Raw genomic sequence first — 19,235 nt, 5'->3', positions numbered from 1 at the left:
CTTACCGCCTTCCCAAACGGTTAGCTGAAATGGCGGAAATTTCGAAATTCAAGAGCCATTTTTCAGTTTCCGAATTTCGAAGCCGTGATGGAAATTTCCCATCCCTATGAGCAAGTGCCAACGTTGGCCCCACTTTTATTTCACCATAAAGATCCCGATCACAGATCAGATTCTGCGTTTCTCCCAAGCCTGGAACCAAAGAGTTTTCAACGATGACCATCGCGCATCTGCGTACACTATCTGCTCAATAGAGCCCCATTCCCGTCCAAATCATCTCGATGGGAGCCCAGTTCCTCAGTTATGCCGAGGAGCCTCTGATAATCGACGCCGCAGGAAATCAGTTCATGCCGGCGTCACCTCAAGATTTTCCTGTGCTTCCGATTGATGATTCGGTTTGCCTTTGGGGGTGCCTTTGGGTGTAGCTCCAGAGGTGGACTGGGCCGCTGCGCTCTTGCTGTCCTCGGACCTGAATGCCCACAAATGGAGGAAAGTCCAACCCGGCCTTACTACTCTACGCCAGTATAACCCCCCCCCCTTCCCGCGAGAGTTTCGATCACAATGCTGTGTCCACGCTCCCGAGTCGTCACTGGCAGAATCCTCCAAGTCCGAGAAACTTACACTCTTCACTTGCTGCCAAGGTCAAGCTTCTTCGGAAACTGAATAGGCATAAAAGGAAGGACATGCTCAAGCGAAACCACAATTTGCCTGCCTCTGTGCTGTCACCATGCGCAATAGGTTAACTTGTAATATCGTTCGCTGTGGAAGAAAGATCCAAAGGCCTAGACAGCCGGTCCAATCCACCCCGCTGCCGAGAGAACCTAAGTGCGGTAGCGGGACTAAAACGGACAAACATCTCGATATGCATCTCTCTATTTTGCTACATCCATTACTGTGTCACCATAGTCATATCGTCATGTCTGTCATGCCGCCGTTTTGGGGCGGCATTATGGGCTTGAATATTACACATCTGCCTCCCTCATTAACCGTGATCCAAAAACTCCAAAACCGTAAGGTTAACCTGAATGAGGAGGACAAAACACTTCTCCTCTTAGACCTTCCTTCCAAAAATATACTTCTCGTCCGTGAACGAGAGCAAGAACTTGGCGACCAGGCGGCCTGTATAGTCATACGCCACGTTCCGCGGATAGACGTGCTCTTCGTTGTTGGGCAGGATGGGGTCTGCCGTCAAGTAGTCCAACTCGGACCCTGTCGCGATGGCAGCCGTTAGCAATTTGATTCTCTCAAAAATCTTACAGCCACAGAAAGGAAATCAAAACTTACAATCCGCATCAATAAACCGCCTCAACTTCCGCACCATATCTTCGGCGGGGCCGTCCAACTCGGCCTGCTCAAAGCAGGAGTCGTCCAGCAGCGGGTTGAAGCTGCGCGCGGCCGCGTCGCGCGAGTGCGTCTGGTAGATCTGGTGGAACTGGAAGGCGAACTGCTTAAAGGGCATGTTCTCGATCTCGCTGTTGACCTGCAGCGCAAACGAGCGCTTCCACCGCGGCGGCAGGTAGCGCCGCAGGCTGATCTCGTTCTCGGTCATGACGTGGCTGTCGGCCGCCACCTCGATCGACTCCATGATCAGGCACATGACGAGGAACGACGCCAGGCAGGGCGCCCACTCGCTGCGCAGTTTGGGCTTGAGCGACTTGCTAAAGTTCTCAAACAGCTTCTGCACCTCCTGGCAGAGCATCTCGTCCAGCACCGCCTTCAGCTGCCGGTTCAGCACCCGCGCCGTGACGAAGGGGACTCCCTGCGGCACCAGCCCCGTGGGGCCCAGCTCGGCCACGCACCGGTCCGTCAGGACCAGGTGCTTGGTCATGACATAGTGCATCGTGTAGATGGTCAGCGCGCGCTTGACCATGGCCAGGTCGCTGCGGTTCGCGTAGTCGTGCACAATCTTGAGCAGCTTGCGCGGCAGCAGCGTGTGCTGCGGCAGCGGCGTCACCAGCGCCGCAAAGTCCCTCTCGCCCACAATGGCCTGCACGTACTCCCTCAGGCGCTTGCGCATCTCGTTCCTCTGCCCTTCACCACCTCCACTACCTCCCGCTCCACCGCCCTCCGCATTTTGCGCTTGTCCCCCGTCCAACCCTATCGGCGCGGCGCTCGTGGCCTGCAACTCCACCTGGTTGACTCCGCCATGCAGATGCCAGTGCTGGAGAGCAGCGACCGTCTTGGCGGTGAAAAACCTCGCGGGCACCACCAGGCGCGCGGAGAAACCGTACCCGGAGTACATCTCAACAGTACATGGCTTGTCGTGGATAAACCGCTCCACATGCTCGCTGAGGAACCTCGCGACGGCCTCCTTGCGCAAATGGCCGCGTATAAACTCTGGAAAGAGCACCGCCGTGAAATCCGAAAACTGCCAGCACACGACCTGGGGCACCTGCTGGGCGAGGCGCACGCAGCTGCGGCAGGGCCGCTCCTTGTCGCATTTGACTTTTCGCGCGTGGCACGAGAAGCACGCGCCCATGCGCCGCACCTGCAGCGCCGACTGCTTGGTGTCGGTCGCCAGGGGCCCCTTGCGTCCGCGTTGCGAGGGCCGGTGCGCCTCGAAGCACTCGAACCGGTTCGGCTTGTCCATCTGCCGCGAGATGCTGTCGGGCGTGAGGATGTGGAATTTGGAAGCTGCCGCCGCGGCTGCGCCAGGTGGTGAAGGTGATGATGATGACGAGTCCGCCGATGTTGTCGGCGATGTCGAGACTGCTGCTGCTACTGAGGAAGCTGATAATGAAGCTGATGTTTGCGGCTTGCGTTTCTGCACCCGGTTAGACGTGTTTGCTTTGCGTATCGGGATCGCGGCGGTTGTCGTCGGGTGGGCGGTGGCTGTTGGGGGTGACGGCTTGCTGTGTTCTGGTGAACTGCTGCTTCTGTTGCTGCTGGTGCTGGAGGGCTCTTGCTTGATCGGGACGGGTGATCGGGGGCTGTGGGCGCTTGCGGGCGAGGCCGAGTGTGTGGGCGGGGAGTAGAGGTGCGATGAGGGCGGCGAGGGTGCGATAAGGTTCGGGTCTTCCATGATGAAGATGGTGCCGCTGTTAGAATCTGCGTTCGTCGGACGGTCATTGCCGAAATTGTTTGTTCCTCTGAGATTGCTCAGGGGCTCCCACGGGGGCATGTTCGCGAGGGCGAGGCTCTCGCCCAACGGCAGTTGTGCGTCTCCCGGTGTATTGAACAGGCCGGTCAAGTCTCCTGAGAACGCCAGTCAGCGAATCCCATTGAGGTCGGTAGAAGACCCCATTTTGCCGTCTTACCATTGTAAGGCGCCCCCAACAAGGCTCCCGAGTAATCCTGCAGGTCCTGCGCCAGAAACTGCGCAAAGGACCAGTTCCCATCCGCTGCTGTTGCCGAGAACCCATCGCCACCTACACTACCCCCCTGCTGATCGAACGACGACCTGTGCCCGAAACCGCTGTGCTGGTCAATCTCCCCGCCCAGCCCGGGGGACAGCGCGGCCGGCGACAGCTCAAGCTGCTCAAGGTGTTGTTGCCCGCTCGCACGATGTCCGAGGACCGCCCACGGGCTGCCCAGGCTATGGGCACTCGGGCTGGAGATCAGGCCTACCGATCCTGGCCCCGTACCGACGCTCGTACCCCCGGCAGCGGCGCTGCTAATGACGGACCAAAACGCATCATCGTCCAGATCGCCGCCTGGTGGATCGGTTGCCCCTGATGCGGGCGGAAATTCGAAGTCGTAGGGAGAGACGGGCGAGGCGCCGAGGGATGCTGATGCGACTGATGCCATGGCTGGCGAATCTTTATCGCGCCCTCGGTGTAAGTGCTAGTACCACTCGCTCTTGTCGTCTGCCGTACTGTGTTGCGTTGTGTCTTATAAATCCTTTTATGGTCCCCTTCCGCCTTAAAGCCCCCCTTTTCCCGTTCCGTTCCTATTCACGATAATTTGCTACCCTTCGAATCCTGGCGGCACCGAGACGAGACGTGGTTCCTTCGGTCAAGGAAGTAAGCGGAATAAGGCCCGGAATCGTGGTTCGCCCGTTTCTGACGGATCTCTGGTTGAAACAGACGAATTCAGGACCTGCCGTAAAACGAAACAATCCAGGTAGTATACGTAGAGGAAGAGCAATTCACGAGGAAGCAATTCATGGCATTCTTGTACAGAAGAGCAACCCACGTAAGGTAAGTTCGGCGCGGGATGGCGGGTGGGCAAACTTCATATTTGAGACAACCTGATCTGCGCATGGCCAGGAGGCCAGCCTCGAGGGGCTAAACTCGATGGAGCGACCGAACGTGGGAGGCGGGGCGACTCCGGGCGAGAGCAGAGAGGGTCAACGGGTTGGGCTGCAGGGATGTTTTCCACTGCAGTGGTCGCAGACTCGCAGGCTGCTGTGGCTCATCTTGCAGTGGCTTCCAATGTCCTCTTGGCACCTCGGGCGTCTGTCGCTAAACCCGATTTGGCCACCGAGGCTTGAGATGCCTCGTGCGGTATCTGCTGTGCTCACCGAGTCAATTTATCCATCGAAGTATCGTGATGGTTTGGGCATTGATGCCTCTGTTGTGTCATGATCCGCGATGATTTTCTGTTGTGAATGTTATCTAACGGAGGGCCTGTTAGTTGACTACCGTGAACCACGTAAAAGTTTCCGAAAGCGCGTGGCTTTCACCGTTTCGGCTGGAACAAAGCTTTGTGGACTGCGGGATTGTCAATGAACCGCTCCGTCGGGATCAGCAACAAAGCCATTCATGCCAACCTCGCAGCCTCATCAAGACGACAGAGACACAGACAACCCCTGATATGACATGTACTGTACCGCAATGAGGAGGTCTGCAGTCTGCACAGGAACCCGCTCAATACATAAGAGCAAAACTACTAATGAACTCTTGACCATCCCGCTGCCGGGACACGCTTGTATTACCAAATAAATCGCAGTCGAAACAATCTTCGCTTGAACCAACGTTTGTATCAAACAGCCTCAGAAAACGCCCGTTGCAGAGTGACCGCCCCAGTTCAATCAACGGACAGAAAACGACTCGGATATCAAACTCGCGAACCAAGACTGAGAATGAGCACTTGAGCCGCCAATGGAACGGACTTGCAACCTCCAACCGCCAAGAATAAGACAAGATAGCCTGCACGGTGAAGCCAAATCATCAAAAGGCCACCCAGCTAGAATACTAGCTGCGAAGCAGCCATACAGAACAAGAAAGAATTACCAATCCAGCCACCCCAGCCGGCGGGCCCGCTATTTCCTGGCCGGTGAACCTCCGTGTCCCAGAGTGAATTAGAGAGTAAATGAGAAGAGAACAGTGGAAGAGAAATGAAAAGTTGATGAATCCATACAATCCCACATAAGCATGTTCTTAGATCATCTAGCGAATCCCCTAACAATCATGTGTCCACCATCTGGCGACCCCTTTTTTCTCGGGTAGTACCAGCAGCATGAGCAGCTATCAGCATCAGCCAGTCGCCCTGGAGAAAAAACGTTCCTGGAAAGGAGAAGAAAAGTGTGTATATCGTGGTATCCAAATGGTCATACCAAACGGCGTGTGAAAAAGTTGAGAACGTAATGTGGTGTCTTGGTGGTCCCAGGAAAAAAAGGGGAAAGGCCTTCCGGATCAGACCACAGGCAAAGCAACCAAAACAGGCAAAAAGAAATGGCAACGTTGTTCGATTGGGTTTTTCTTCCCAACCAAGCCGTGAACACGGCAAGGGGATGACTGCACGAGTCATCTCCCTTCTGATCAGAATCAGCGAAACCTCGCCGCAGCGGCGGCGGCAGCGGCAGATGCCGCCGCCCTTTCCTGAATCTGCTTCTCCGTTGAAACGTAGAGTCTATCCAAGTAATCCTAGCGACGCCGAATTAGCTCTCTGTCAGAACGAAACACAGCGGACCAGGCGGGCTGTTAGCACATACCATAGCCTGCGCATCTTTGAGAATCTTGGCAACCTGTATCCCGGCCGAGATCAGCTGCAGAATGTTCCGGTCGTCCTTGAGCGGGCGGGACCCTTGCTTGGCTGCATGGCGCATCTCGAGCGAGTTCTCGAGGATGGTGACGAACTGCTTGATCTGGCCATTGTACAGCACACGCGCCGGAATCCGCCGCTTGGTGGCCAGTCTCTTCAGAAGGTATACCCACTCTGTCCACTCGCGGTCCCGCGGCCGCTCGACGGGACGCATGTCTTGGGTCAGCGGGATGGGGAACTGGTACTTTGCCACAAAGTCATATGCACACTGCGATAACCGGTCGTTGACCTGCGTTAGGACACTATCCTGTTCTTGAACCAGGAGGTGCGTCGGTAGATGCGGCAGCTCTCGCTCCTGCATGGCAATATACTCGGGCGGCGGCCGCTTCAGGAACTGGTGTGGTCCATCGAACTCGTCCCGGTTGGACGGCCGCCTCTGTGAGCGCGGCTTCCCACTCATTTTGGGCTTGCCATTCTGTGGTGGTGGCGCCACGGCGGCACCATTCCCGTTCTCCAAAGAATAGTCCGAGAGACTTGGCGAAGCAACGAGATCATCCATGGAATCTGATGGCGAATACCTGCCCTGGTAGGGCCCATGATAAGGTCCCTGATAAATATCCTGGCGATTCCCCTGCTGGTTTCCTTGGTAATGGTCCCAACCCCATGCGCTCATATCCCTGTGAGGCGGGCGTTGGCCGGACGGCACCGAGTTTGTGTAAGGCCCTTGTGTCAGTCGAGGATCGCAAGCAGCAGAAGAAAAAACAGGCTCGGTGACGGGTACCCGTCCCAACTGGTTGGCGCCAGCTGCTGACAAGGTGGCCGGTAGGTTATTTGTTGATGCCGCGCCGTGTGCGTAGGTCAGGCTTGATGGACCTCTCGGGTTATTCTTATTGTTCCTTAAGGAAAGGGGTTCTCGATTGGCTATTCAACTCTTACCTCTGCGGCAGAGACGGTGTGCTGCCCGTCTCAAACCTGGCATTATAGAATGCATTATTCTGAATTGGGCTTGGGAGAGCCGTCAGCTGGCATGCGCGCCGGATGGGTTCGTTCGCCTCCCACCTGCGTGAAGAAAGCCACCGCTCGTTGGCCATAACGGCAGGCGCGCGGTAGGCAAAGTCGGCCATCATTCATCCGCTATTTCACTCTTGCTCTTTCCAGGCCTGTTTTCCTTTCCTAATCGGGTATCCGAGTCCGTTTCCTGGGCGAGCGGGCTTGATCACTGCAATAATTTCTTTCTTGGACGCCTGGAAGGGAACGAAAAAAAGCACGAAACGTAAACAGACAGAAGAGAAACGGTCCCACGGGTTCGCAGGAGAGTTCAGCCTGCGTCAATCCAAACGGCAAATAGAAAAAAAAAACTGTGACCGGGAGTTCCTGGGATATGGCCACCAAAAGTTTCTTAAGTCCAAGGATCCCCGGGGCGACGAGCTCACTATGAAGTGATCCTCAGGCGATGGCAGCGGCGTGAAATCCGGGAGAACGGCCGACCAGACAGCGACAACGGAGTTACTGAGCTTATATTGTAGTCTGCCTTCCTGAAGGGCAAGCAACGTGGCTCTCTTTTAGCAGTTCGAGTGCATGCGTGTTTGGGCAGGACAGGGGAGCAGAGGCTGGAGTGGTCCGCGATGGGGACAATATATGCCCCTCCCCAAAGTTGGGTGGCAAGGCCGACGTTACGAAGCTGCAGGCGGCAGGCCACAGAGCCCGGCAGCACATAACGTTAGGGCAACGCCGCAGGCAATAGGCTTAATGGTTAACAAACTGCGCAACCTGGGTCGCGTCTGCGCTAAATGACCGGGGTACTGGGAAAAGGAGAGAGCCAGGAGAAGGCGTTCCTCGCCCCGCGAAGTCTCGCATACAAACGAAGCTTCGTGACTTGCTTCGCACAAAAGTGGTGGAGAAACAGGGAACAGGTTGGGCGATGACCAGCTGGCGCAAGCCGATGATCAGCAAGGGAGAGAGGCGATTGAAGATCAATGCGAAAAGCCCCTCCAATGGCCGGCGAGAAGGCCAGGATAACGCTGGTCCGTCACAAGCCCTCTTTAGGGCTGTAAGTGCCGAAGATTTGCTAGATTTGCTGGGACGCCGGCGATGCCATGATGGGACGATGGGGCGGATTTGGTAGGGTACCGTTGGGCGCCGATGGACTTCGGTGTGAGGTTGGGCTGTCGCCCAACGCCCAGCCGCGATTGGTGCCAGGACAACACCCCGTTTCCGGACATGGCGGTAGCGGCACGATATGATTTGAAGAAAGGCGGGAATGTTGGGCAGGAACACGCTTCGCTGGTGAGCCCAACACCCTGCCACCGTCTCTCTCTTTGCTCTCTCGATGCCACGATGACATGCTGGCAGCGATTTGGCCCTCGAGCGGCTGCTGATTCTGGCCTGCCGCTGCTTGACAGCGCACGTGCAATCCTGGACTGGACGATACCGGTATCCTTAATAACGGTAGAAAATCCGTAATCTGCTTCCCTGTCTGGACTCTGAATCTGAATTCGGCATGGGTCGTCTGGAAATGGCCAAACCCGGCGTGCTCGATGCCAGGAAATGGAACAATTGATAAGGATGTTTGCCGCAGCACAGGGTTTGCTCTCGAGTGCCTCTTCTTATACCGATATCACCGTCAACCGAACCCGATGCTTCATGAGTTCGGAAGCGGCGCGGGGTTTCCGCTGCTCTCGGCACCTTGCCAAACTACACAAAACCTCATGCTCCGACCCATCCCACATCCCTCAACATTCGGTTCTGTTCTCCGCTCCTTCGGTCACCATGATTGATGAACAGCTTTTCATGTCACCTCGACCGAAGGCCCTTTCAGCGCTGTTACTTTCGTCCTGATAGCCTGTACCATAGACAGGCGCTCCGTGCATACCTTCGAGTTTCCTGCTCCATGTTGGGAACAAGTTAAACCTGTCAAAGTGTTGGTGAAATAGATTATTGCCATCGCCCTGCTAGGTCAAGACCCAATTCCTGGATTGCACGCTTCTCCAAATGATCTTGGGTCTGAATCCACGCACCCTAACCTTGAAGGAAACGGATGTGAAATCGAGAGGGTAGGTAGACATTGGGAAGTCGACGGAAACCCTCTTGCTTCAGTTATGAGGTCATCCCAAGCTAGCTTCGGGAGTGTTGCCCAACACTGATGTCAGCGTCATCATGTCTCTCCATTTGAGAATCCGGACTGGGGAGGCTGGGAGAGCCCACACAGTCTCCTACACTTATCGTCACCCATACACAGCCTGACCCAGGTTGTTACTAGCGGGCGACGCGAATGAATGAAGAGAGGCTGTGTAAATCGTCCTCGCCCACCTCGACGTGGAATCTCGACACGACTGCCGAGACGAAGCCTTGCTAGATCTCGTGTGGAAGTACTTCTCGGTGGAGGGTCGGCTGTACCTACATGACCGACATCTGGGAGGGCCGATGCAAGACTCACCAGTACATAGACAATTGCCAAAACCGAATTATGCCTGCATGTGAGTGCGTCTCAGAGCATCATATCCTGCCATGCAAAGAGTGCTGACAGTAAGGGTTTTTGCAGCTTCCACTTATCTTTGAGGAGCATGTTCATTTGAACCCCGTTCAACGGAAACCGAGACCAGTTTGCTGTGTCCAACACGTCCGGCGCCAGTTGGAATACGCAGTCCGCGACCTGGGATATCTCAGTGGGATGATGACCAGGCGGAGCCGAGCGAGTACTGTACGACCTCGAAAGCGGTATTGCACTTTACGCCATGGACCCCAAACACAAGCAGAACCGCTTCGTACTCGGCCAGCTGAGCGAGATGGGTGGAAACGATGTCGGCTGCCCTTGACGCTAAGTACCGTTGTCGTGGCGTAGCATGCAACTCCTGAGCAGCCTCCTTTTGAACAAGCAAGTTGACAAGAATCCTTAGGACGCTTTGTTTTATTGAGCCCTGGCTCGAACTGCGCGTTCTCCGTTGTTCCTGCGTTCTGTGAGGGAGGCCCATCAGGAGAGTGCGAGAATGGGTCCTGCGCTGTCGTCTCGTATGACGATTACCGCGCTCCTATTGCCCAAATCCGGACGTTCTGCCCCAGCCCAGGCGAAGCTTGAGCCGGAACTCTAGAAGTCCCGGTTACTTCATGTCAGCTTGACACGCGAGGCCTTTGCGCTGCTTGTATACCGGGTCAGACGATGTTGGTCCTCTTATGTCAGAACGCAGGAGCCAGATCGACTTGAAGAGCATGATGTCATAGGTTTGCAGGCACGCAGCTATATTGCCGCGACGCCGGAGACACGCCAGCATCAAAACCTCTTCGGACTTCACCACGTCTCTCGACAAGGATGGATCACGCATGATCTTGGCTCCCTTGAGCAACGGCAGATGATCCGTCATGCCCGCCATGTCACTCCTTGACGCGTCAAAACAGTAGCCTACATCAATCACTTGTTCGGCGATGTCTTCCACAATCACACGGCAACCTGTTGGGGATGAAGCCCGAGTAAGTGATGCTGATGTGGCTTCTGACCGTCTGATATGATTTAGTTGGCAGGCTTGTTGATGTGGTACCGAGTTAGACCAGCTGAACAATTCTTGGAGGACAAGGAGTTGTGGAAATCGACGAGGCTGCCAAACAACTTGCAGCATGATTCCTTTGGAGTTCCTGTCTCTTAAGACTTTGATGAAAGGCCCTTATCCAACCAATGCCTCGAAAGGTAGGCTTGACGCGGGAGCCGCGGATCGATCTCGATTTCAAGTCGTCGGACAGCCAGATGAAGCAAACTCTTTCCCCAGCACACTTATCCCGAGAAAGGCCGAGACCATGCTGGAAGTAACCTGTGGTTGCAGCAGACAAATGATGGCAGAAAAGGACAGCAATCATGTCCCGCCACACAAGCAGCAGTGGCACATCGAGGAGGCCGGCTTTTGGAGCTGCCATCGAGTCATACAGATCGCAAACGAAGAGCATCGAGACCTGGATTGAGGACGCGGCGGTTTGGCTCTGAACGACGGTTCCGAGCCGTAGGCCAGAGTGGCTTCTCAGAGGTGGTGAGCTGTCATCGAGGCTGGCAAGGCCCGGAGTTCTGATCAACAGGACAGGATGCGTCACCCACCCTCCATCAGCTCGTGCAATTCACCAGCTCATGCGATAATGAACCCTGAGAGCCGACATTGCCGCAGAGAGGGCACTGCCCCTGACACTCAACCAGCACGGGAGAAACAGTACAGTACGGTGGTCATCAGGCATACATTGACCATCCAAAGCGTAGTTGAGCGGTTGGCTCGTCCGTATTGGCTGAGGCATGCGTCCCTCAGGTTCCACCACTATCCAGTCGCCAAGAGTTGTCCGGAGGAGGCGCTTGGCGTCTGTAGGACACAACGGCTGCCCTCTTCTGCGGTTCGAGATTGACGACGGCAACAGCTGTCAAACGGGCAGCTGCCAAAGTGACTGGCCAAGTCTTTGCGGGGTCGGGCCGAGGCGTGCCCACAAGATCGCGTATCTCGCGAGCCCCTTCTGCACAAGACAGACCTCGATCTTGGGTTCGGGCCCTTGGATCGAGGCGGCAGCAGCAGCAGGCGCAGCACGAAGCATCAAGCATAGGGCGGAACAGGCGCGTGTTCATCGCCATGCAATCGCGAGCTGGCAGGACATGCTGTCTCTTCCACACTGCTGACGAGAGTATTCATGCGGAACGGGCGGCGACGAGGTGGTCGAAGAAGTCGACTTTCCTAGCCCGGCTGCAGTGATGTGTTGGCATTCCTCTGCTGCACCCTGCCCCCTGTAAATGTTGCAGACTAATCACCCCCGCTGGGCTTGATAGGTGGGAATGCCTTCTCAGCCCCGCCAGGATCCTCCCAGTCTCTTCAAGAAACAGGGAAAGCAGGGTGCGCCCATCGCCAACCAGGAAGCGGTGTGCGACGCTGTTATGCACGAAGCGACCTATGAACGGTGCAGAAGCGCGGTGCCAGCTCAGCGAAGACTGAATGTGACAGGTCGTCAGCACGCCGGCCAGGGCGGGGAGACAGCAGATTGGCGAGCGAGGTGCAGAGAAGTGCAGGCGACTGCAGACAGTTGCAGGCAAAGTGCAGGAATGGAAGTGAGAAGGGCCCTCGAAAGTGATTGACGGGGGAAAATTGCGTGTGACGAAGCGAGACGAAGTGAGCAGGAGGCAGTGAGCGGGGCCCACAATCCTGCGTGCGAGTCCTTCTCGTTGGAAGGATTAAAACCCGAATGCCCCTTCTCTGCCCAACAGCTGCTCTTTCCCTTCCAAAATTTTCCAACCAGAGAGCCCAACGACCCGCCGAGATTTGTGCCCAACAAGATCGACGCTCTGCCGCTGGCCATTCACTCGTCTGACCCATTGATCACTCATCGTCTCGCTTGACTGCTCACACCCCTCCCCACCTCAGTCGCCTTGGACCCCTTCTTCGGCTTCTTATATACACCACTTGGACGCCCACCACTCTTCTGTTTTCTTGCCTTGCTGTTACTGCTCGTTTCCCAAGGCCTGGAACTAAGCACTCATCAACCCAAGGATTCTTTCTGTTGTACGGCGTCAAGCCTGCAACACGACATACGCAACCCACCCCAGGACTCTGCCATCCAAAAGGATTAACACACGGGAGCCCCCGTTGTGCTTTGCGCCCCAGGATTTTGAGCAATTATCTGCTCCTTCAACCGGAATGACTGCCATGGTTATGACCCGGATTGATAACATGCCCGGCTTCAATAATCATATTGAGCTGGACGAGGTTCACACTCCGTCGAGGTATTTTGCGTCTGTTTTCATTTGTATCCCTGGGAGGTCCTCTGCTTTTGGTTTCATGTAGTGAACAACATCATGTTTTTTTCTTCTGTCACTTGTCTGAACCGCCCTGGCACCTCAGTGAGGCAAGCCCATATGGTCTCGCGACGACAAAACTGGATCAAGTGGATTCCGTGGACAGCCTTAATGGATTCTGAAGACCGCACACCGGACATATGGAATCGCCGGATTTCTTTTTCTGCCGTGGACTGCCGTGGAGTTTCCAGGACAAAATTCCAGGAGAGGAACCGACTCGTCCGAGTCGGATCAGAACTGCCCATGAGTCCACATTGACTCAGGCTGCCAGAAAGTTATTATTTGCTCGCTTTTCGAAGCGCTAACAGTAAGTATTTCCCGCACGCGCGTACTGGACCGGACCACACAGATGTCAACCCAGTTGGGAGCAATTTCCAAGGAGCCGCCAGGCACAGCTATCTAGGACATGGACCACTTCGACCCTCAAGAATGCCGCTAGCTCAAATGGATGACCTTGCACTGGCCCGGGATTTCTCTTTTTCTGTCTCTGACCTGCCTGGCTATGGCTTCGTAATGCAACACTGGACGCTACTGGATGATGAGATCAATTCAAGTGGACTCTCTTTCAATGCCTGGACCGATTCACTGCTCTGCATCTCATGGAGAACCCACTTGGCCGGACCGTTTCTGAGATTCGACTCTGGTCAGATCCGCTGGACAAGACCTTTTGACACGTTTATCTGGATTCAACAGTAGCTTCGCCAACAGCTGCCCCCAGATGGAAGACCAGGAATCTAGCCACGGATGTTAGAAAGGATGCGTGCTCTTGTATTTCCTGGACTTTCCTGTCTCCCTGGACTTTGAACGGAACGCCCACGTGATCGATGGACCTTCTGGCTCCAGGCCAATCCCAGACATCTACTTTCCTCCAGGTCGTTGCTGCCTTTTTGTCCAGCTTCAACCCATTGGAGCCCAATTGGTCTGTAATCACCCTCTTGTGAGCTGTGGTGCTCCTAACTAACATGCCGGATTGTAGGGACAAAGTTGTGCCATTTGGAGCCTACTTCTTTTTCCGTTGATGTCCTTCTCTGCCTTCATCACAGTTACTTTGCCGGAAAGTGGTTGAACAGCACACTAACCTTCACCCCAGCGACTACAGTTTTGCTGCTCAGCCCAACATGCTTTCCTCCAGTGCTTCTGGGATCTTTTCTTTTTGTCAGACAGGACCAGCGGACCTGGGTGGTTCGTCCTGGGATGCGACAGTTGAAGGATCACAGAACTTCCCAGAGTTTCCAGATGCCGCGGAGTATTACACCGGAGAGGCCGAGGAGTTTGTTCTTCCCTTTGACCAGAACACCCCCAAGCCGGATCACGCAGAGGCCATGGATGATTTTCAAGCCAGATGGACACCTGCAGCCGCAGTCGATAGCAAGGCTCTGAAGGCAGAGCCGATGCGCAGAGGAACTTCGCGCAGCTCTACCGGGAGCCACAAGCACAGGAGCACCAAGACATCAGCAGCATCAGCCAAGAAGAGCCGGTCAAGGGTGCAGTCAATCCTCTCACAGGCGTCTTCACAGATGTCCAAACTTGACATGACAGGTAATCCAGCCCCTGCCTACCATGATGGCGCCGTGGCAGCCGGCCGCATCATGGACGTGCAGCAATACCTTGCTCAGGACCTTGACACCCTTTCTGTGTCTTCACATGTGAATGGACCCGTCTTTTATCCCGGAATGATGGGTTACCCGGATGGTCTACCCTACTCTGGAGAGGTCGGTGCCGGCGTAGCCCAGCACGTGAACCCCCAGGTTTTCGATGCTGGCCTGATTGGGGCCTCGCCACACTCTTGGGGCTCGCTGAGCCCGGTTGATTCCCGGTTGTCTTCTCCTGGGATCCACGACGGATCGGATGATGTCTGGTCTGCGGTCCCGTCCGCGTCTTCACCCGAGGAGAGCCAGAACTCAAACTCGCCGCCTTTGCCAGGCCAGTCACCCAGGTATGTTGCCGCTCCAGGCTCGCTGTCCAAACCCTTGTCTTACAAACTGCGTCACGTCAGGATGAACCGGAAGTTGGATGTCTCCAAATATGTTACCAACGAGGACTTGCATGCAAACTTCCCCGTGGTTGGAGAGGATGCTTTCTCGCTTCCCCACCCTGCCTATGTCGCTTCTCGTCGCCTCAGCGGCGAAGGTGAGTCTGCACGGGACCATCATCTTTACAAGAATGCATTCCCCCAGGCGGACGGGCTGTTCCACTGCCCATGGGAGGGTCAGTCGGGCTGCAACCACAAGCCTGAGAAGCTCAAGTGCAATTACGAGTAAGGGTGTTCGCTTCTCACATTCCCCGCCCCAGAAACTAACATTCAACCTCTAGCAAATTTGTGGACTCCCACCTGAAGCCTTACCGCTGCAAGGTTGAGGGTTGCCAGAATGCCCGGTTTTCTTCCACGGCCTGCCTACTCCGCCATGAGCGTGAGGCCCACGCCATGCATGGCCACGGCGAGAAGCCTTATCTGTGCACCTACGAAGGATGTGAGCGCTCCGTTGCCGGCCATGGTTTCCCACGCCAGTGGAATCTGAGGGACCACATGCGGCGCGTGCACAATGACTCCGGCGCGGCCGCCCAGCCTGCATCTCCCCCGGCGTCGGCATCCACCGCTGCGTCCAACAGGGGTCGTAAAAGGAAGAATGATGTCCAAGAAAAGCAGCCCAGCCAGGAGAAGTCCGGCTCTCGAAAGCCGGCTAACAAGGGCGCCGAGCCAGCACCTAAGCAGGTTGAAGTTGTCTCCAGTTCGGAGCTTGACCAGTGGTACGAGCACCAAAGGGCACTCCAGAATTTTGTCCAGGGTTGCATCCAGCCGGACGATCCCCAGAGCCTCCAGTATATCAAGGATGCCCAGGATCACCTTGCTGCCATGGGGAAAATCTCGCACGAGCTGGTGATTGCCAATAAGGCCGAGGTCCTCCGGGGCCCCTACCGCCGATCTTGGAGAGGTTGAACGACTTGGTAAGTTCACATCAGCAGTGCCCAACCACTGTCATTTTGCTAATTGTCTTTGCCGCAGCTAGGACCCATCTGTTCCCCTGGACTTGCTTCTGGATTAGACACGAGAGTCTCTGCAAGTGCAGGACTTCCGGAGCCACCACGCGCCACCATGGCGCACTGGATACCAGGACTTCACGATTAGCCGTCTCGGCACAATCCCCGCGCCGAGTCCGGAGGTCACCGGCAGCTCAAAAAGCATATGCGGATGCAAGCCACGAGAAGAAAACCCATGCCTTGTTGTCTCCGGGAATATGTGCTTGCTCCCTGCGCTCGTGGATCTGACCTAGAGATGATAGCTGTATGCTGTTTTTGTGAGAAGACTGCCATACAAGTGCGCAGTGTTGGACCAGGTTGAGAAAGGAATCTGCGGATTCCGACAAGAGGAGGAAACAGAACGAGACCATGATATGGCCTTGTAGAAGGAACCGCCTCATGTAGGCAATTGGGAGGAAGGCTTGCGGCTCATGACTTATGACTGATGACGATCTTTCTTGGATATGTTTTACTCTTGTCTTCTTTTTCTACTTGTTGTTTTACCTCTTCGTTTTTGATACTCTTTTGGTATGGCATGTAGCTAGAAACTAGTGGCAACATAAGGGCTTGTGCTGTTTGGGATACTGGACTTAGGGTGTTTTGAATCATCAAGATAGTGTAAGCCTCGAGGCAAGAAGTAACAGAGAACGTTGTTGTACACGGGGATTGAGTCGACTGAAGTTTGCTCCTGGCAGACCTCGATAGGTTCTGAGTGGCATTCACCGTGACTGTGGTATGGCCCTCTCGTGGTCAGGCGTATTGAACAAGCCACCACATGTGAATGTATTGTCACCTCAATGTCCCATGAATACGACGGAGATGCAAAGAAAGCAACGGCGGCCCGAGATTTCCGGTGTTAAGGTATGCATTTGTAGTCTCCCTACTAGTACTTTTTAAACGGCATGGGTTGCATTGCCTGGTCCCAGTCTCTCCCATCCATAAAAGTTCCTTGAAAAGGCGAATGTAATATAGAAAACAGGCTCGAAAATGATTGACAAGAATAGAAGCAGAAGAGTGATGCTCCTGGAGGACAACGCTTTCTCCAGTCCCCTCTCACCACACTCTTACCCATCCGCGCCCTATACACATCCACCTACTCCTTCAGCAGCAATCTCCCCATCCATGGATTCCTCACTCAATCCACCCTGACTGACCCCAACCATCTGCGTGTTGCTACTAGCACCCCTAGGAGCAACAGCAAAGTAGATCAGGGATCAGGTTCCAACCACTAGTGCTTAGTAGGAAAGTACATTCTTTAGTGGACAATCCTTAGAACACTGAGTAAGGTAGTGCAGCCTAGCAGAGCTCATCGAGGAAGCTGATCCTCGCCGGGGATGATGGTGCCGTTCTCGATGGCGGCGCGGTGGGCGCGGGCGACCATGCCGTAGGCGGGCATGTGGCGCTCCAGCCAGGGCAGGACCTCGAGGGCTCCGGGGGTGTTGCGCCAGTCGCGCATCAGGTCGGCGATGATGGCGAAGATGGAGACGACGTTGACTCCTGCGTTTAGGAGTTGGGCGTTTGTTATGTCGCGGATCTGTGGTTTGTTTGTTTGTTAGGGAGTTCATATTGGGATCATAGGGGGTAAGGTAAGAAAGGGGGGGGGGGTGTTGTTTGAGGAGAAACACAGACCTCCTTGCTAACTGTCCCACTTGCTTCTAGGTTGGCCCAGACGGAGTAGCCTTCAGCACGGAGCGAGCGGGCCAGGAAGGCGGTGCCTGGTTTATTTTTCCAGTCAGCAGCCCTCCAAAATGCCTGATGGATTGGAACAGTGGAAAAACGCACAAACGTCGGTGACGATGCCGCCAATGATAATCTGCTTCTTGCCGGTGGCCTTGATGGCAGCACGGAAGTCGGCGTTGTCCCAGGCGTCAACCTCGCCTTGGCGCTTGATCAGGGGCGCGTCTGGGTACATGTCGAGGATTTCCTGAGGGAGCGGGCCATTGGGTCCTGGGGGAGGGGGTTAGTACTAGCAGGCAACATATTTGACGAGGGACACGGACCAGTCTCGGCCGAGGTGCTCATGACGACGGGAAGGTTAAATAGTTGTCCAATGGCAGAGTGGGCGAGCATGTTGTGCTTGTAGAGGGTGGGATCTCGAGATTGGTTACAAGGTTAGCGGCTATTGAAGGGGTTCTCTCTCGGAGCTCGCTACATACCCCAGTCACGGGCAAGGTTGTAGAGGCCCTCCTGGAGGTCGAGGATCACCAGCACCTGGTTGTGTCAGTGGGACATTGTCCATATCCTGGATGCTCTGCTAATGACCATACAGAGTCGTTCTTGCTGAGTCTCTCCCATGGGAAGCCTGTTTGCTATCAGCGACCGCCAGCAAGGACAAAAGGACGGCGTGTCTCACTGTTGCTGGCCATGGCCGTGCCAGCCACGAGGGCGGCGGACAGAAAGGTGGTGGCATTGAACTTCATGTTGTCTTGGCTAGGAGAGTATGGAATAGAGAAGCTGCTTGATGTCCGCTGTCTTCTTTCTTGATCCTCAGCAGCAAGAGACAGGCACAAGCGGCCATTATATACACAGCTCCTAATCCACGTCGCCAAGCTTGTCAGAAGCCATCGTCCATCGTCTCTCTTCACCTTGCCTCTCTTGAAGTCTCTTCCCTACCCCATCCGGCTAGACGGCACTCCTCTGGCGTGAAGCATCGAGCACCAGAAGCGTGAGTTCAGCATTTGCTAAGTGCTTGATCAGCGTCGACGAGATTATGGTCATCCCGAGGTAGCATTCTGCACAAGGACGCCTGCAAGCGTCGTTGGAGCGAGTGGTGGTGTTTTGGGCGAATCGAGGTATGACCCCCGTGTGTTGGGCCGAACTGGCGAAGATTTTGCGAGGTGTTACTAAGCCACCAATGTGATTGTCCTGTAAGGCACCTGTAAGCAAGCCTAAGCAGCGTTGCCAAACGTTTATCCGTGCACGTGTTGGTATGTAGTTGGTACCGATGATTCAGCACCAGGCTGGCCAAGATCTTGGTGGTTCGAATATCAGAACTTATGTAATGATCAAGAAAATTACAAGATATTTGAAACTTCTTATACCGTGCATGCATCTGTAGGACTTCAACTGGCAGATTGTTATGGCCAGGTGGTACAAAGTACTGTAGTTTCTTCTTCTCCATTCATTTCTTTTTTTCGTCTATACAACAATACACGGTACTGTCCCTTATGCCATTAATATGGGCTGCATTTACAAATGTCAGGTAGTCCTGTGTGAGTATCGATACATAAGATAGCATTGAGCATCTCAGTTAGTGACGTGATGGTCATGGCGGTCTAGATTTCGCTGGGCTGAGATAAGCTGCTGGATAATTACGGATAAGGTGGAGCAAGCTAGTCCCTCCGTGGAACATGCCCCACTTATTTCCCGAAATGGGCGTTCCGGACCGGGCTACTCAAAACCCAGGCTGATGAGCGGGAGTGGTTCCGCTCCCAAGGGGTTCGTTCACCCCGCTATGAAGTACACGGGGAGAGCTGTGACACTAGCATTC

At 54.9% G+C, this 19,235-nt stretch overlaps 5 protein-coding genes across 5 annotated transcripts; 2 read left to right on the top strand and 3 right to left on the bottom strand.

Annotated features, from left to right (window-relative positions):
* Positions 1–1,048: 1,048 nt before the first annotated feature.
* Positions 1,049–3,744, bottom strand: N656DRAFT_795824 (uncharacterized protein; the record flags this gene model as incomplete). The annotated part of the gene is made up of 3 exons (XM_064817461.1): positions 1,049–1,206; positions 1,282–3,192; positions 3,255–3,744. 3 exons carry the CDS (start codon positions 3,742–3,744, stop codon positions 1,049–1,051), a joined length of 2,559 nt encoding a protein of 852 aa, XP_064672703.1.
* Positions 3,745–5,474: 1,730 nt separating this feature from the next.
* Positions 5,475–7,243, bottom strand: N656DRAFT_483667 (uncharacterized protein). The gene is made up of 3 exons (XM_064809806.1): positions 6,859–7,243; positions 5,873–6,785; positions 5,475–5,804 (listed from the first exon to the last, which is right to left on the bottom strand). Exons 1-3 carry the CDS (start codon positions 7,047–7,049, stop codon positions 5,706–5,708), a joined length of 1,203 nt encoding a protein of 400 aa, XP_064672702.1. The 5' UTR covers positions 7,050–7,243; the 3' UTR covers positions 5,475–5,705.
* Positions 7,244–8,345: 1,102 nt separating this feature from the next.
* N656DRAFT_776219 (uncharacterized protein) lies at positions 8,346–8,805 on the top strand. The gene has a single exon (XM_064814594.1). The coding sequence runs from the start codon at positions 8,470–8,472 to the stop codon at positions 8,758–8,760; it is 291 nt and encodes a 96-aa protein (XP_064672701.1). The 5' UTR covers positions 8,346–8,469; the 3' UTR covers positions 8,761–8,805.
* Positions 8,806–13,845: 5,040 nt separating this feature from the next.
* On the top strand, positions 13,846–15,665 carry N656DRAFT_766404 (uncharacterized protein; the record flags this gene model as incomplete). Its single annotated transcript, XM_064813475.1, has 3 exons — positions 13,846–14,663; positions 14,724–14,984; positions 15,041–15,665. The coding sequence occupies 3 exons, from the start codon at positions 13,846–13,848 to the stop codon at positions 15,663–15,665; spliced, it is 1,704 nt and encodes a 567-aa protein (XP_064672700.1).
* Positions 15,666–16,644: 979 nt separating this feature from the next.
* Positions 16,645–18,652, bottom strand: N656DRAFT_776214 (Isochorismatase hydrolase). Its single transcript, XM_064814593.1, has 7 exons — positions 18,099–18,652; positions 18,013–18,047; positions 17,902–17,956; positions 17,746–17,838; positions 17,528–17,692; positions 17,375–17,460; positions 16,645–17,279 (listed from the first exon to the last, which is right to left on the bottom strand). The coding sequence occupies exons 1-7, from the start codon at positions 18,163–18,165 to the stop codon at positions 17,052–17,054; spliced, it is 729 nt and encodes a 242-aa protein (XP_064672699.1). The 5' UTR covers positions 18,166–18,652; the 3' UTR covers positions 16,645–17,051.
* Positions 18,653–19,235: the final 583 nt, after the last annotated feature.

This window comes from Canariomyces notabilis (assembly GCF_033297395.1).
Source record: "Canariomyces notabilis strain CBS 508.74 unplaced genomic scaffold N656scaffold_4, whole genome shotgun sequence".
In the NCBI taxonomy this organism is placed as follows: Eukaryota; Fungi; Ascomycota; class Sordariomycetes; order Sordariales; family Chaetomiaceae; genus Canariomyces; species Canariomyces notabilis.
The sequence above is the reverse complement of the archived record's forward strand: the minus strand, read 5'-3'. Positions and strand labels throughout refer to the sequence as shown.